General features: G+C 45.8%; 1 protein-coding gene across 1 annotated transcript in view; it reads right to left on the bottom strand.

Annotated features, from left to right (window-relative positions):
* Window positions 1–374: 374 nt before the first annotated feature.
* Window positions 375–14,943, bottom strand: part of LOC103208507 (LARGE xylosyl- and glucuronyltransferase 1) — a 705,596-nt gene continuing 691,027 nt past the window's right edge. Inside the window, exons 12-14 of the mRNA XM_007954215.2 lie at window positions 13,645–13,791; window positions 4,577–4,772; window positions 375–572 (exon numbers count right to left, since the gene is read on the bottom strand). Coding sequence (XP_007952406.1) covers window positions 375–572; window positions 4,577–4,772; window positions 13,645–13,791 — 541 coding nt within the window. The remainder of the gene's footprint in view (window positions 573–4,576; window positions 4,773–13,644; window positions 13,792–14,943) is intronic.

Genomic DNA, 14,943 nt, shown 5'->3' with positions numbered 1-14,943 from the left:
TCCTCCCCAGCTATGATTGGAAGCATCATTATTAAACAGCAGTGAGAACACCCTAAAGACCTGCCTTGGTTGTGTGGCTCTGTGGTAAGGTGACAACCCCTTTCCTCCCTCTCACTCGCCATGTCCCATTCTCGAAGACAAAGTAGAGGTAGGCTGTTTCCCACATTCGGGAAATGCCGGGTTCTGGGGGCAGAGAGGGGCTGCCTGGAGCCTCGTTCCAGATCGCCATAGTGAGGACAGCTTTGTTGGGCCAAAGAGACAAATGAAAACAAACCAAAAAGCATTGCTCAATTTTGAGTTTGAAGGCTGGGGCCCCAACAGCGAGTGGCTCTTCCCCTGTAGTATGTCTCTCCCTAGTGGTGGGCATCTGGGTGCTAGCTGTTGTTTTCGGCCGTGAGATATTTCAGGGCAGCAAAGCCGTAGCGGCGGGACATATCCTGCTGAAACTCTTCCTTTAGGGTTTTGAGACAGATGCGGTATTGCTTGTTGGAACGGAACTTTGTAATGTCGAAGCTGGGGGCGTGAGGCATGTGGATCATGTAGGCGTTGGGCAGTACGATGAATTCATATTCCTGGAAGGAGACAAGGACAGTGTGAGCATTTGCAGGAGCCCTCATGGTGAATGTCCACAGGGATGACTAAGGGAATGAATGAATGAACTGGAGAATGACACCAAGACACAGGTAGCACCACTGAAAGCATGCCAGCTTTGGGGTGAGACAGTTCAGGGCCATTGCTATGACCCTGGACAAATTACTTAGCTTCTCTGAGTCTTTGTTTTCTCAGCTACAAAGTAAAAGACTGATCTTGGAGGATGATTCTAAGGATCAAACGCAGCTCGTGGCCCATAAAAAGTTCTTGATAAATGTGAACTCACACTCACATGGCCGCTCTAGGATGGTGTAAACTGTGGGGGAGTCTCTGGGTCAGTTAACTGACAGTGCTTCTGTGATGTCTCATAGGGCTTGGATGAGTGACAATCTCAACAGATCAGTACAAAACAGGAGACTCCAAAAAAAAAAAAAAAAAAAGGGAGTGAAGAAGCCAACATATGTTCCAATGTACACCAATGTGCATTGCAACAGTCTTCATAACAGCCAAAAGGTGGAAACATCCACAGGTGATTGGACAAACAAAATGTGGTATGTACATACAGCCACCATAAAACACTGAAGTCCTGATACACAGCTATATTGTAGATGAATCTTGAAAACATTACGGTGACTGAAGTAAGGAAAGGACAAATATCGTATGATCCCACTCATATGAAATATCTAGAAGAAGCAGATACACGGAGACCAAAGTTTATGAGTTGTTATCAAGGAGGGATGGCAGGGGAAAGGAGGGCTCATTGTTGAGGAAACACTGAGTATCTGTTTATGGTGACAGAAAACTCAGCAACAGATACCAGTGATGGTTGCAAAATACAGTAAATGCAACTGGTATTAGTGAATTGTGCATGTAAAAAATGTTAAATTGGGGAATGCTGTGTTATATATATATATATATTTTAGCACAATAAAAAAAATAAAAAACCAAAAAACCCTAAATATTCAACTGGACTGAAACTCACTGAGAACACAACTCTCCCCTACACATCCTCATTACATATTACACCATCAACTTGGCAGAGGACAGTTTAAAAATGCAGATGAAAAATAAAAGGCCTCTGTGTGACAAAACAAAAAAAAAAGGGATTCCTGGTGGTGCAGTGGTTAAAATGTTCAGCTGTAAACCAAAAGGATGGCAGTTTGAACCCAGCAGCCACTCCATGGGAGAAAGATGTGGCAGTCAGCATCCATAAAGCTGCACGGCCTTGGAACCCCTGGGGCGATTCTAACGGCCCTAAAGGGTCGTTCTGAGTCAGAATCAACTTGGCGGCAACAGGTTTGGTTTTTGGTTTGTACAAACAAAATGCAGATTACGGAAGGAAGTCAGAGGAGCACCCAGCACGTTTTCACTTAGATTCTGATGCTGGACATAACCTCTGAGAAGCTTTGGTTTTCTATTTCCCTAGTTCAGAGCACATCTGATGGAATTCTAACACCCACTGCTATCATGTCAATTCTGACTCATAGTGACTGTGTAGGACACAGCAGAACTGCCCCCGGAGGGTTTCCAAGGCTGTAAATCTTTAGGGAAGCAGACTGCCTCATCTTTTTCCCCGCAGAACAGCTGGTGGGTTCTAACCACTGGCCTTTTAGTTAGCAGCCACCAGAGGTCCTCAGTAGGAAATCAGAAAAGGAAAATTGGGAAGGGGGATGATGGTAGCTATTACAAACACAGAAATACTGCTAGTAGCAAGGAGTGACAGTTGGTGGTGAGGAATGAGTGAGAAAAACCATGAAAGGAAAACACTAGAATTCACAGAGCTTAGCTTTCTGGGACATTTTATGCAGGGAAAAAAGCCCTCTAATAACTCTGGTGGCATAGTGCCTAAGGCACTTGACTGCTAACCAGAAGGCTGGAGGTTCAAACCCACCAGCCACTCCTCTGAAGGAAGGTTGGGCTATCTACTTTCGTAGTGATATCCCCTTGGAAACCCAAGGAGGGGCCGTTATGAGTTGGGTCCGACTCGACGGCACATAACAACAACAACAACTCAAAGGTCAGTGCTTCAAACCCATCAGCTGCTCTGTGGGATGAAGATGAGGCAATCTCCTTTCATCAATATTACACCCTTGGAAACCCAATGAATGATGCTAGGAATCAGAATCAACTCAATGGTAGTGGGCTTGCTGTTTTTTTTTTTTTTTTTTTTTTGGTAAATCCCATTAACCCATCCCAAACCCAACCCATGGCCATGGGGCTGATTCTGACTCATAGCAACCCTTTTAGGACAGAGTGGAACTGCCCACTGGGTTTCCAAGGCTGTTAGTCTTTACAGAGGCAGACTGCCTTGTCTTTCTCCCATGGAACAGCTGGTAGGTTCAAACCTCCGAGTTTTTGGTTAGCAGCTGAATGCTTTAACCACTGCACCACCAGAGCACCTTCTAACCACTATTATAGGTATGGATATACTGCCTGTCAAAAGGAGCACTGGCAGCATAGTGCCTAAGGCATTTGACTGCTAACCAGAAGGTTGGCGGTTCAAACCCACCAGCAACTCCATGGAAGGAAGACTGGGCAATGCACTTCTGTAAAGATTTATCACCTCAGAAACCCAATGGGGGTCACTATGAGTCGGAATTGACTTGATGGCAGTGAATTTGTTTTTTTTATACTGCCTGTCAAGTGCTCACTCATTATTTCCTTAAATCATTGGAAAGGGTAAAATTATGTTTGACATGGCCTACTGACAAAGAAGGGAAAATATGCAACACATTTTCAAGAGTTACGTCAAAATTATCTGAAATAAAGTCCAGGTTTTAGTGGTGGAAAAATGAACTGGAACCAGTTCACCTCACAACATTGCTGGACGCATGGATATTAAGATATTTCTTCTGTTTCATATAGGAGCTGAGACAGAGTAAACATTTCTGTCTATTAGCAGCTCTAGGTTCTAAGTATTAGTAAAAATATGGATAGGAGAAGCCACACTTTCTGTTCTTAAATAGAGACACTATTCTGTAACCTCCTCTCTACATCAGTGGGCCTCAACCCCAGCTGTGCATTAAAATCACCTGGCATTGCTCTTAACCTAGGTGGAGCTGTTAAAGTTCTCCAGGTGATTCTCATGGACAGCCAACACTGGGCACCCTACCTTAGTCTTCCTGAATTTGGGGTGCTGTTGTTTAGAGATATTTATGCTGTGCTCTGAGGTGCCATGGAGAACATGTGAAGGGAAAAGTGGGATTGAACTCCCAGGCACTCTTCTTCTAACTTACCCAGAGCACCTCTGATTTTGGTTGTTTAACACAGGGGTTGGCAAACTACAGCACATCCGGCCCAGCCAACTTGTTTTTGTAAATAAAATTTTATTGGGACACAGCCATGCTCATCTGTTTACATATTGTTTTAGGCTACTTTTGCACCAAAATGGCAGAGTCGAGTAGTGCTACAAAGACCTGTACAGTCACAAAGCCCAAAGGATTTATTACTTGACCTTTTATTGAGAAAGTCTGCCAACCCCTGGTTTAAAACATTGGACTTATGCGTAAGATTTTTTTGAAGTAGGTTCTCAATAAATATGAGTTGAATGGTGAAAGAGCTGTACCATTAAATACAACATAAAAAATCACTCTTGTAGTTCTAGGGTAGATGACAGTTGGGTCTTAGCTATGTGTTGTATGTCATTCATATGGAGCTCCTACATGCTTTGTGTCACTTCTATGACTCAGAAGTTGTCATTTGACTATCTTCATCACTGGGCTGGGTGAGGATAAAGGAAAAATTGGTTTGTTACAGGAAACACACATATGGTTGGGACCTAGTTTGGCATCTAACTTTCACCCAAGGGCAGAGGACAGAGCAATGGTTTGGGAATCAACAGTTTTGAGGATTAGCACTTGCATATTTTTACTTCAAGTTCCCTTTTAGGTCCCTGCTTTCTTGTCTCCAAGGTCCCCTTTGTGCTCTAAGATCTAGGCCTCTCTTTCCCTCCCACAAAACCAGCCAGACATTCTACTTGTCTCACCTGTGCATCCAGCTCCATGATATGAGCCACCTTGTTCCAGCCAAAGCCCACAAACCTCCGGTCGTACTCAGGGCAGTCCCGTCTCACGACAACGTATGGCTCGAAATCGGCCTCCCATTCCACCCGGTAAGGCGTGGTAGCAGTCCGCCACTTGGCGAAGTTTGTGGGTGCATGGCCTTTTGTCCAGACATGGTACCTAGGACACAGAAAGAACTACCATTGGGTGGAGGGGAAGGAGGAGAGCTTGCCAAAATCTGCTGGTTTGAAGGAAGTGGAAGTACAAGCTGATACAGTCCTTTATCTACATTCTTCCCAGCGAGGAGATACTCACTAGGAAAGGGTACGAGAACTCTTGGAATGTTGTGTATCATTTACATGGAACTAACTGCAGGCTGGCCTGTACTACAGTTATTCCTACCAAAGACCATCGTGGTAGGCAAAATTCTAAGATGGCCCCTGTTTTGGTTCTCTAGTGCTGCTCTAACAGAAAATACCACAAATGGGATGGCTTGAACAAATAGGGATTTCTTTTCTTATAGTTTAGGAGCCTAGAAGTCTGAGTTCAAAGTGCCAGCTCTAGGGGCTGGGTGAAAGCCCCTTGACCTTGGGTTTCAGCTCTGCCTTTTGCTCCCAGCTCACTGAAGCTGGAGGCTTCTTTTAACTCAGGCAGTTGCTGGATGCTGAGGCTGACAAACCCAAGGTCAACCAGTAAAATGGCATAGTTCTAAAATTATCAAGCAACATGGCAGACCACTAGTTCAAGTCCAGAAATAGTCTCAAGATCAGCAGACAACACAACAGGCCACTGGGATGAAGACTTGGCCAAATGCAAGGCCTAGATGTGCCAAAAAGCTCCAGACCTTTCTCAAAGTTTCTTCATACATACTGGAAGCAGACCACATCCATAAGGCAGCTACTCAGCTGCTCATGGTAGATTATACCATAGGGGTGATTACCAGTATCATCATGGGGAATAAGTACATCCAGCTGCCCAGGTACTCAAAACCAGGCCCAGCTAAGGTGACACACAACCATAACTACAACAACCCCTAATGACCCTCATCCTTGTATAATCTCCCCATGATTTGGGTGCTGGCAGAACCTGGGAATATGATAAGATATACTCCTATGATTATATTACATTATATGAGAAAATAGATTTTTGCAGATACAATTAAGAGTACTAATCAGCCGACTTTGGATTCATTCAAAGGGAGATTGTCTGCATGGATGGTCCTGACCTAATCATATGTGCCCCTTAAGTCTGGGTCTAGAGGTCAGAAGCAAAAGAGGAAGTCACAGAGATGTGTGCTCTGCCTAGTTGGGAAGAAAGCAAAGAGCCTTGTTGTGTGTTGTCTATGGGAGAGCCATGCTGTGTGTTGTCTATGGGGGAGCCATGTGGCAAAGAACTGTGGCTGGCCTCTAGGAGATGAGAGTAATCCCTGGCTGACAGACAGCAAGAAAGAGATTTCAACTCTACAGCCACATAGAAAGGAAGTCTGCCAACCACCAGTGAGCCTGGCAGAGAGCCGGGTGCTCTATATCAGAACCACAGCACTGCCAACACCTTGATTTCAGCCCACTGAAACCCTGAGCTGAGAATCCATCCATGCTGAGCCCAGAACTCTGACCTGTAGAGACTGTGCGATAAGAAATTTGCACTGTTTTAAGATGCTAAGCTTTCCGTAATTTTTTATACAATAGAAAATGAAAACAATTGTACAAGAACAATAAGCTAACATTTGTTAAGTACTTACTATGCACTGTTTACTATTTTAAACACTATATATATATATTAAATTCTTATAACTTACTCCTGAAACTATTGTCCTGAGATAATCTTTAAACCTTAAACCAAAAATATCCCCAGAAGTCTTCTTAAAACCAAATAATGTTGTTGCTGTTAGATGCCACTGAGGCAGTTTGACTGACAGCAACCTTATGCACAACAGAATGAAACACTGCCCGGTCCTGGGCCATTCTCAGAATTGTTGCTAAGCTTGACCACATTGTTGCAGCCACTGTGTCAATCCATCTTGTTGAGGGTCTTGCCCTTTTTCGCTGACCCCCTACTTTACCAAGCATGATTAATAAGCGTGCTGTCCTTCTCCAGGGACTGGTCCCTCCTGATAACACGACCAAAGAATGAAAGATGAAATCTGGCCTCCTTCCGGCTGTACTTCTTCCAAGACAGGTTTGTTTGTTTTTTTAGCAGTCCATGGTATATTCAAGTCATGGTATTTTTGCCAACACAATAATTCAAACGCATCAATTCTTCTGTAGTCTTCCTAATTCAACGTCCACCTCTCACATGCATATGAGGCCACTGAAAAGACCATGGCTTGGATCAGGTGCACCTTAGTCTTCAAAGTGACAACTCTGGTCTTTAACACTTTAAATCTGTTGCACATTTGCCCAATGCAATAAATCACTTGAATTCCTGACTGCTGCTTCCATGGGTATTGATTACGGATCCAAGTAAAATGAAATTCTTAACAGTGTCAATCTTTTCTCCATTTATCCCAATGTTGCTTATTGGTCCAGCTGTGAGGATTTTTGTTTTCAAGTTGTGGTGTAAACCATACTGAAGGCTTTGATCTTCATCAGTGCTTCAAGTCGTCTTCACTTTCAGCAAACATAGCTAAAATAGCAAAAAATGCCTGCCTGGAGCATTATATGATTCCTCACTTAATGACATGGTTAGGCTCCAAAGACAAAGTCGGTATGTGAAAATTGGCAGTATATGAAAACGGAGGACTTTTATTTTCCTGTTTTCAGACCATTTATTTGTCTGATTTTTTTTTTTTTTAATTTAGAAAAGATGGTTGTAGAAATAATAACAGCCAAGATTTGCTGATGTGCTCATCACTGTGACGAGTCCAGTTATGCATCCTTCCTCTGCAGTCGAGGAGGCTTAGAGGAGATAAAGCTGGATAACCAGGCTGTGTGACCAAAGGGCCCACAGCCTAACCATCACACCTTTCTCCTGTGCTGGGTCAGAGCGTCCCTTGTGGAGCTACCTCCAAGGCTGCACTCTCACCCTGCAAGCCCTGAGTTCTTGATCCTGGAGCCTGCTCTGGCCTCTGGGCCTGGTGAGTCAGAGGCACCAAGGCTTGGGCTTCCTGTGAGGACACTGGGAGCTTGGCCATGCACCCAGCTTGTAGCCCAGTTCGGCTTTGGGATGTCATGAAACTGGCATGAATTTCTTCCAAACAACCTTTCTGATGCCTCTTTCTTTCCTCCCTTCCAACCCCACGGCAAGTTTGAGCCATAGGACCTCAGGTCATGCAGGAGCTGGAAACAGGAGACTGCTGGCTTGGTGCTGCCTGCATGTTTGCTTGGAGGCCATGGCCACAGAGGAGGCGGCTGTGTGGCAGCTGGATGTAGTAGCCCCACCAGCAGGAGGGAGCAGAAGGCATGGAGCAGCACTACCCAGCTTCCCAGAGGCCACCCAGATACCCTGCTTGAGAGAGAGGACAGCGGTTGCTGCCATGCTTGCTCCCTGTTAATAAGCAAAACAGTCAGAGAGTAGATTTTTCACTATTGTCATAAATGCAAAACGTCAGATGAGGTAGTCAGTCGATAAATGAGGAGGAGGGGTATGGTGTTTTAAGAACTACATAGGGTCAAATAACAACAGCAACTGGAAAGATTATTTAGGAACCTTAAATCCCACTGCCTCAAGTTAATTTCAACTTATAGTGACCCTGTGGGACAGAGCAGAACTGCCCCATAGGGTTCCAAGGCTGTAAATCTTCACAAAAGCAGACTGCCTCATCTTTCTCTTGTGGAGCAGCTGGAGGGTTTGAACTGCTGACCTCCTGGTTAGCAGCTGAATGCTTTAATTGCTGCACCACTAGAGCTCCTTAGACAGGAACCTTAGGGAGCAGCAACTTTATGTCAATGGGGTAGGATCAACTCATAAAGGCAGAGTTAGAGTGGGTGCACAACTCCAGGAACGTAATCACCATCGCTAACTGGCACACACAGAAGCTGTGGAACTGGTGTATGTTTTGCTCTGTACATTCTCAACAACAACAAAATAAATCAAATACAAAAAGTTCTTACAATTTACCTAGTCTCAAGCTACATATAGTTATATGGTGGAGCTGAAATTCAAACCCAGTTATTCTGTCTCAAGGGCCAGGACCCTTAACTGACTAATGCTAACCTACCTCTCCTATATATCTGTCTCCCACTCTCTGACCTAGAGAACAAGTAGTCAATGAATGCTACACTAAAGTGAAGGAATGGATGAGCAATCTGAAAGCTTGAGAGGTGCCTAAGTTAGAGATGACCAGTTAGTTGGGCAGGAATATGCCTCTGGAAGCTACCAAGAAGTAGCAAGAAGCTGGGAGTCCAGTGAAGCTATGAACAGGGCCCAACAGGAATGGGTTAGGGAAAAATAATGCACAGAGCTAAGAAGAAAAGCTTCATAAGCTGAAAGCAAGGCAGGAAGCATGTGAACTCAACAGTTTCACTACAGGGAGAAAACCAAAACCAAAGCAAATCAGTTGCCACCGAGTTGATTCTGACTCATGGTGACCCTATGTGTCTGAGGGTACAACCACCACCCATAGGGTTTTCAATGGCTGTGACCTTTCGTAAGTTGATCTCCAGGGCTTTCTTGGATTCTGATGCACCTCTGGGTGGACTTGAAGCACCAATCTTTTGGTTAACAGCTGAGCACTTAACCATTTGGATCACCCAAGAATTTCTGTAGGGAGAAAGGAGCTCATAGTCTTGGTTCCATCTCCACCTTAGGGAATGTTCTTTAAAGCAAGTGAGGGTCCAAGTGAGCGTTAAGTGTTTGGTGTGACTAGTGAAGCTCTTTTAGCAGGGAACGTGACTGCTTCCTTATTTTGCTCTTTAAACAAGGAGGATCTGAACCTCAAGGGACAATTCGAGGTGACTGAATACGCACTGGCCAATTGGTAGATTTCCAGAAGGTGTGTTGTTAGATGAGATGGCCAGGCTGGGAGAAGGCAGGGGGCTTGAATCTCAGCTCCACTCATTCAGCAACTTCCACCAAAACCAAGGTCACTTAAAAGGAAGAACAATGAAAGGTCGAGGGATGGTGCTTTAATGGAGTGTGAAAAACAGGGACCGTGTGAGGATGCCAATCTCGAGTCTAATCCTGAAATCAGAACAGGAAGGAGCTGATTGCCCATTTGTAAACTGCTGAGCAGACAGTCTTGACATCTGCAGCCTTTGACAGACTTGGCAGAGCCCAAGCAACGGCTGTAATGTGCATTCACTTCACAGCATGGCATAGTGGGACCATCAGACCAGGGTTCAAATCCTACCTCAGCCACTTATGAGCTGTGAGACCTCACATGACACAGCACTTCAGCTAACTAAGCTCTGTTGTCCTTTCATACAAATAATACCTATGGAGGTGAACTGCTGAGGAGCTCACGTGAGATCTTTGTAAAGAGCATGGCATGATGCTGGCGTACCGAGGCACTCATAAACGCTAGCCCCTAACAGGCAGTGTAACAAAACAACAAGGAACAATGGCTCTGGAGCCGGCCTGCCTGGGTCTGCATCCATCACTCAACAGTGGTTTTTTTCCCAACCCTGTTTACCTTTCTTTCTTTCTCTTGTAAAGCAGAGACAATACTAATAAAAGCTCCTTTGTGGAGTTAGGATGACTGAGAGAAGGAATTTATAAGAAGTTCTCAGAGAAGCACCTGATATAGAGTAATTCCTCAGAACAGAAGAGCTGTGTCATTGTTTCCCTTTGTTTGTGACATGGATATGACATGAAGTCACAGAGATGACACCCTCAGCTCTCAACAACATCCTATACACCTGCTAAACTCTGGCCTATTATGTGAAGGATGGTGGGGATGGGGGAAAGGCTCAGACAGGTTGGTCAGTCTGGGGGCAGCTGGGTTAACTATGTTCCTCTGGGAGGGAGCTGGCTCAGCCCACTATTAAGCATGCTGAACGGCTGGTCAGCATGGATCCCACTGAACCTGTCATCAACCAAATAACCAAACCTGTTGCTGTCAGGCTGATTCTGACTCATGGTGACAGCATATGTTACAGGGTAGAGCCGAGCACCATAGGGTTCACCTGCTGCGATCTTTACAGAAGCAGACTGCCAAGACTTTCTTCCCTGGCACCACCAGGTGGGTTCGAACCTCCAACCTTTCAGTTGGCAGCAGACCGTTTGCACCACCCAGGGACTTAAGCTATAATTAACTTGTCTTAAGAATGAGCTACTGGCTGAAAATGAGGAACCTACTCTCCGCTCAGCAGACAGTGGCCTTCAGTGCTTGTTCCCTGAGACCATACACTCTCAAGCAGCCACCAAAAGCATAACGACGAAGGAGCTTTCCTGGTATATCTTTGCAGGATGCTGTTTAGAAGAGATTTGGGTCACTTTGCCTAGAGTTGTTGTTGTTTGTTGCCATCAATTAAATTCCAACTGCTGTGACCCCATGCAGGCAGAGTAGAACTGCTCCACAGGGTTTTCAAGGCTGTGGCCTCTTGGAAGCAGATCAGCATGCACCTCTGCGCAGGTTTGAATCACCAACCTTTCAGCTAGGAGTTGAGTGTCTAACCCTTTGCACCACCCAGGGACTCCTTTGCTTTGAGCTGTGATTCTCAAACTTGAGTGGGCATCAGAACCACCTGGAGAGCTGTCTGAAACTCACACTGCTTGTTTCCACCCCCAAAGTCTCTGATTCAGAAGGTCTGGTATGGAGCCTGAGACTGTATTTCAAACAAGTTCTAGTGATGCTGATGGTATTGGTCCAGGGGCCCCACTCTGAGAACAACTACCCTAGAGGACTTGGAGTATGGATGCTTTCTCGTTCATTCTGGGTGTATTAGGAGTAGTCTTCAGCTGCTTGGAGGTTAAGAGTTCATCCTTTGGTGAGAAGGGGACAAAAGCAATTTCTTGGAGAGAAAGTCTGTAATTTAGCACTTGGCATGGTGGCTTGCAAGCTTATGGCCAGAGCAGCAATCCTGGACACAGCAGGCCAAACCTGAGTTCTCATGGCCCTGATCTGGCCTTGAAATTAGTTCTCAAATCACCTGGGGAAGGAGAGTGAAGGAAGGATGCGTGGAAGTTTCCCAGGTGCTCAGACATCAGGCTACAGAGTCTATGTGGGAGACTCAGACTAAAGGTTGGCCTCAAAGTCTCCATTTCTAGTAGGAAGTTTTCCCCTGTATCTTCAAACAGTGATTGGTAAGAAAATTCAAGACTTGATCAGAGAGGTCTGATGGCATTAGCTGTGTGTCCTTGCCCGAGTTATTTAATCTCTCAGAGCCTCTATTTCTTTATCTGTAAAATAGGTATAATAATACTGGCTGGTAGATTTGTTGTGAGGATTGAATGAGCTGATTACGGTGCCCACACATTGTAAACACTCACAAAATGGAAGTTGGTATTTCTTTCTAAAAAGAAAGAATGCCCTGTAGGGTATTAACATTCTCTGGTTACTTTTTGGAACTTAGACATTTGAGTCCTGGCTCCATTAGGACCTCTTGCTCTTCAGTTCCTTCATCTGTACAAGATGTGAAAATGATACCCTCTGAATTACAGAACGGATAACCTACCTCCTAGGATTACTTTAATGACAAAATAAAGTTTGGAAAATCATTCTTCAAACTTAATGGTGGTATGAAAACCTAAGTTATTATGACTATAATCTTCTCAATAAAATTCAGAAGGTCTAGAAATGTTGCTTTTTAGCTCAAAGGAACAGTTGGACATTCTTCAACCAAACCAGTTGCCAGTGAGTTGATGCTGACTACAGAGACCCCACGAGTGTCAGAGCAGAACTGTGCTCCATAGTTCTCCAATGGCCGATATCCTGGGCATAGATCACCAGGTCTTTCTTCTGAGGTACCTCTGGGTAGACCTGAACCTCCCACCTTCTGGGTAGTAGTCAAGTGTGTTAACTGTTTGCACCCTTTGGGAGCTCTGGTGGCATAGTGCCTAAGGCATTTGACTGCTAACCAGAAGGCTGGCAGTTCAAACCCACCAGCCACTCCTCAGAAGGCAGGTCAGGCAATCTACTTCCGTAGTGATACCACCTCAGAAACCCAAGGAAGGGCCGCTATGAATCTTGTCCAATTCCATGGCACATAACAACAACAACAACAACAAGGGAATCTATTGTTCAAAATGAGGAACTTCTTTAAAGTGGAGCAGGCAGTAGCAACAGCTCTCTCTTTGTATGGCTGGTACAGACCCAGCGGAACCCCTACTTACCCCAGGGGTGTCGTGCTAATGCCACAGCCTGGCCCCCGAAAATGGGACCCAATCACACCTGCATAGCCAGACCGACTCCTGGGGCACCCTGGACAGGTGGCTGGGCAGCTCCCCTGTCATCATTCCTGCAGGACTCAGGAGCCTGGGGGATCAGGAACATGACTGCTTTGTTTGCAATTGTCACTTGGGCAACAGGAGAGTCAGCTGCCACCTCTGGTGTGTGCAGCATTAGAGTCACTGTAATGCCTTTGGTTGATGAAGTTACTGCTGCCCTTCCCAGGCCTGAGGGCCAAAGGATACAGCATTCACACTCACACTCACACATACACATATACAGACCTCACACATTCACACTCACACACATTCTCACATGCACTTACACACACATACAAACACATACTCACATTCTCAAACTCACACACACACACACACACACACTCACAGAGACATACCCACACACATACACACAAAGGGAAGGAAGGGACCAACCTCCATGGTCTTAATCAAATGAAATCCACTTGCTGGATGAATGAATGGATAATAAGAGAGTTGGGAATTGGGAGCAAAAACCTAAACTTAGATTAGAAAGAAAAAATGTATCAAGCTTCACCCTCCTGCTCAAAGTGCCTATCCTTCCACTTGGACACATAAATAAAGTTCATGGCATCGGGGGCAAGAATATTCCAAAACTATTATTCAGGGCCAGTGCTCTCCTTGGCATGGATGGTCTAATGTCAGCAATGAACTTCTCTCCTGGGCCAACACCATTGTGTCTGGGATTCCCAGGAGAGAGAAGGTCTTCAGGTGGCTCTAGGGGATGGCAGCAAGGACCACGCACCTGAACGTGAAGAGGGTCCCCATGTCCAGCATCGACAGCAGCTCTGCTTTAGATTTGGGGAACGAGAGCCGGTAGCGGAGAGTCTCAAACGCGGGGACGATCATTGCTTTCTTGGTGTTGGCAAGGTCCAGCTGGGTGACAGACTTCCTGCAAGAGAGGGCGAATGGAGAGACAGGTCCCCATGATGCTCGACAAGGCCTTTCCCAGGAAGGCAGGGATGGGGCTGTGTAGGGGAGAAGGCCCGAGTCACTCTCCCAGATTAAAGATGGGGAAACTGAGGCCCAGGGAGGCTAAGCAGCTTGCAAATACCACTCAGGAAGGCCAGAGTAGAACTAGGAGCTGCTGCCTTTGAGCTAGAAAGCAGTCTTTCTAGACAGTGACTGAGAACAAGACAGCGAGGAGGGGTGGGAGGCACCCCCTCCAGGGTCAAGTGCAGAAGGAAGCTTTCTAAGGACTCACATGGGTTGGAGGCCAGCCTGCTGGATTCACTGGGCTGGCCAAACACGGCTACTGCACTGCTTGCCCCTAATGAGAGAAGCACCAATCTGGGCATTTCCAGGTGCCACCTCCATGACTCTCCAACCCCTGGAATCCTATGGACCTTGAGCCTTTAAACTGGATAGACCTGCCCCATGCAGCTAGCACCCAGTGAGAGCTATAATACCTCCTGCTGGGAAAGTAATCCAGCCCCTCACTCACTCTCCTGTCTTGGTGTCTGGCTTCTGTTCTGCTCCTCTGACACTCAGCTCCTGCCCTTCTAGATGTATGTGCATTCCCCAGCTCTGTGGCCATCATCTGGGATGGGAGGCAGGCTCAGAGACGGTCACATAGCATGAGGTTTTTGATGGACACAGACTGGATATGAATCCTGACTCTGTCACCTTATGAGTCTTGTCTTCTTGGGCGAGTGACTTAGGTCTCTTCTAACTAAAATGGTGGCCATAAGATCTACCTCCTGGAGTTGTGAAGCCCTGCTTAGCACACCTGACACATGGTGGGCACATGGCAACACTCACTGTGATACTACAGTGCTGATTATTCTCTGGCTTGATCTTCTATGATCTCTTTTGGCCATGACCTTGGCACTTCACTTCTGACTCAGATCCTGACCCCTGGGTCTCAACTCCAGCACAGACTATCTCCTTATAGTCTCTGACATGAGGAAGCAGCCTTTCTGGGGTAACAGTAACCAGTGGAAAACATTTTGCAAAATATTGGAAGCAGCAGCTTTCCTTTGCAACACATCTGCTTATTGTTGTGCTAGTAAAGCCCCTTCACTCAACCAGGCTTTGAGCCGGA

This window comes from Orycteropus afer, unplaced genomic scaffold, assembly GCF_000298275.1.
Source record: "Orycteropus afer afer isolate SDZICR_OR568_19922 unplaced genomic scaffold, OryAfe1.0 scaffold00446, whole genome shotgun sequence".
NCBI lineage: Eukaryota > Metazoa > Chordata > Mammalia > Tubulidentata > Orycteropodidae > Orycteropus > Orycteropus afer.
Note: the sequence above shows the minus strand (reverse complement) of the source record. Positions and strands in the feature narration are given on the sequence as shown.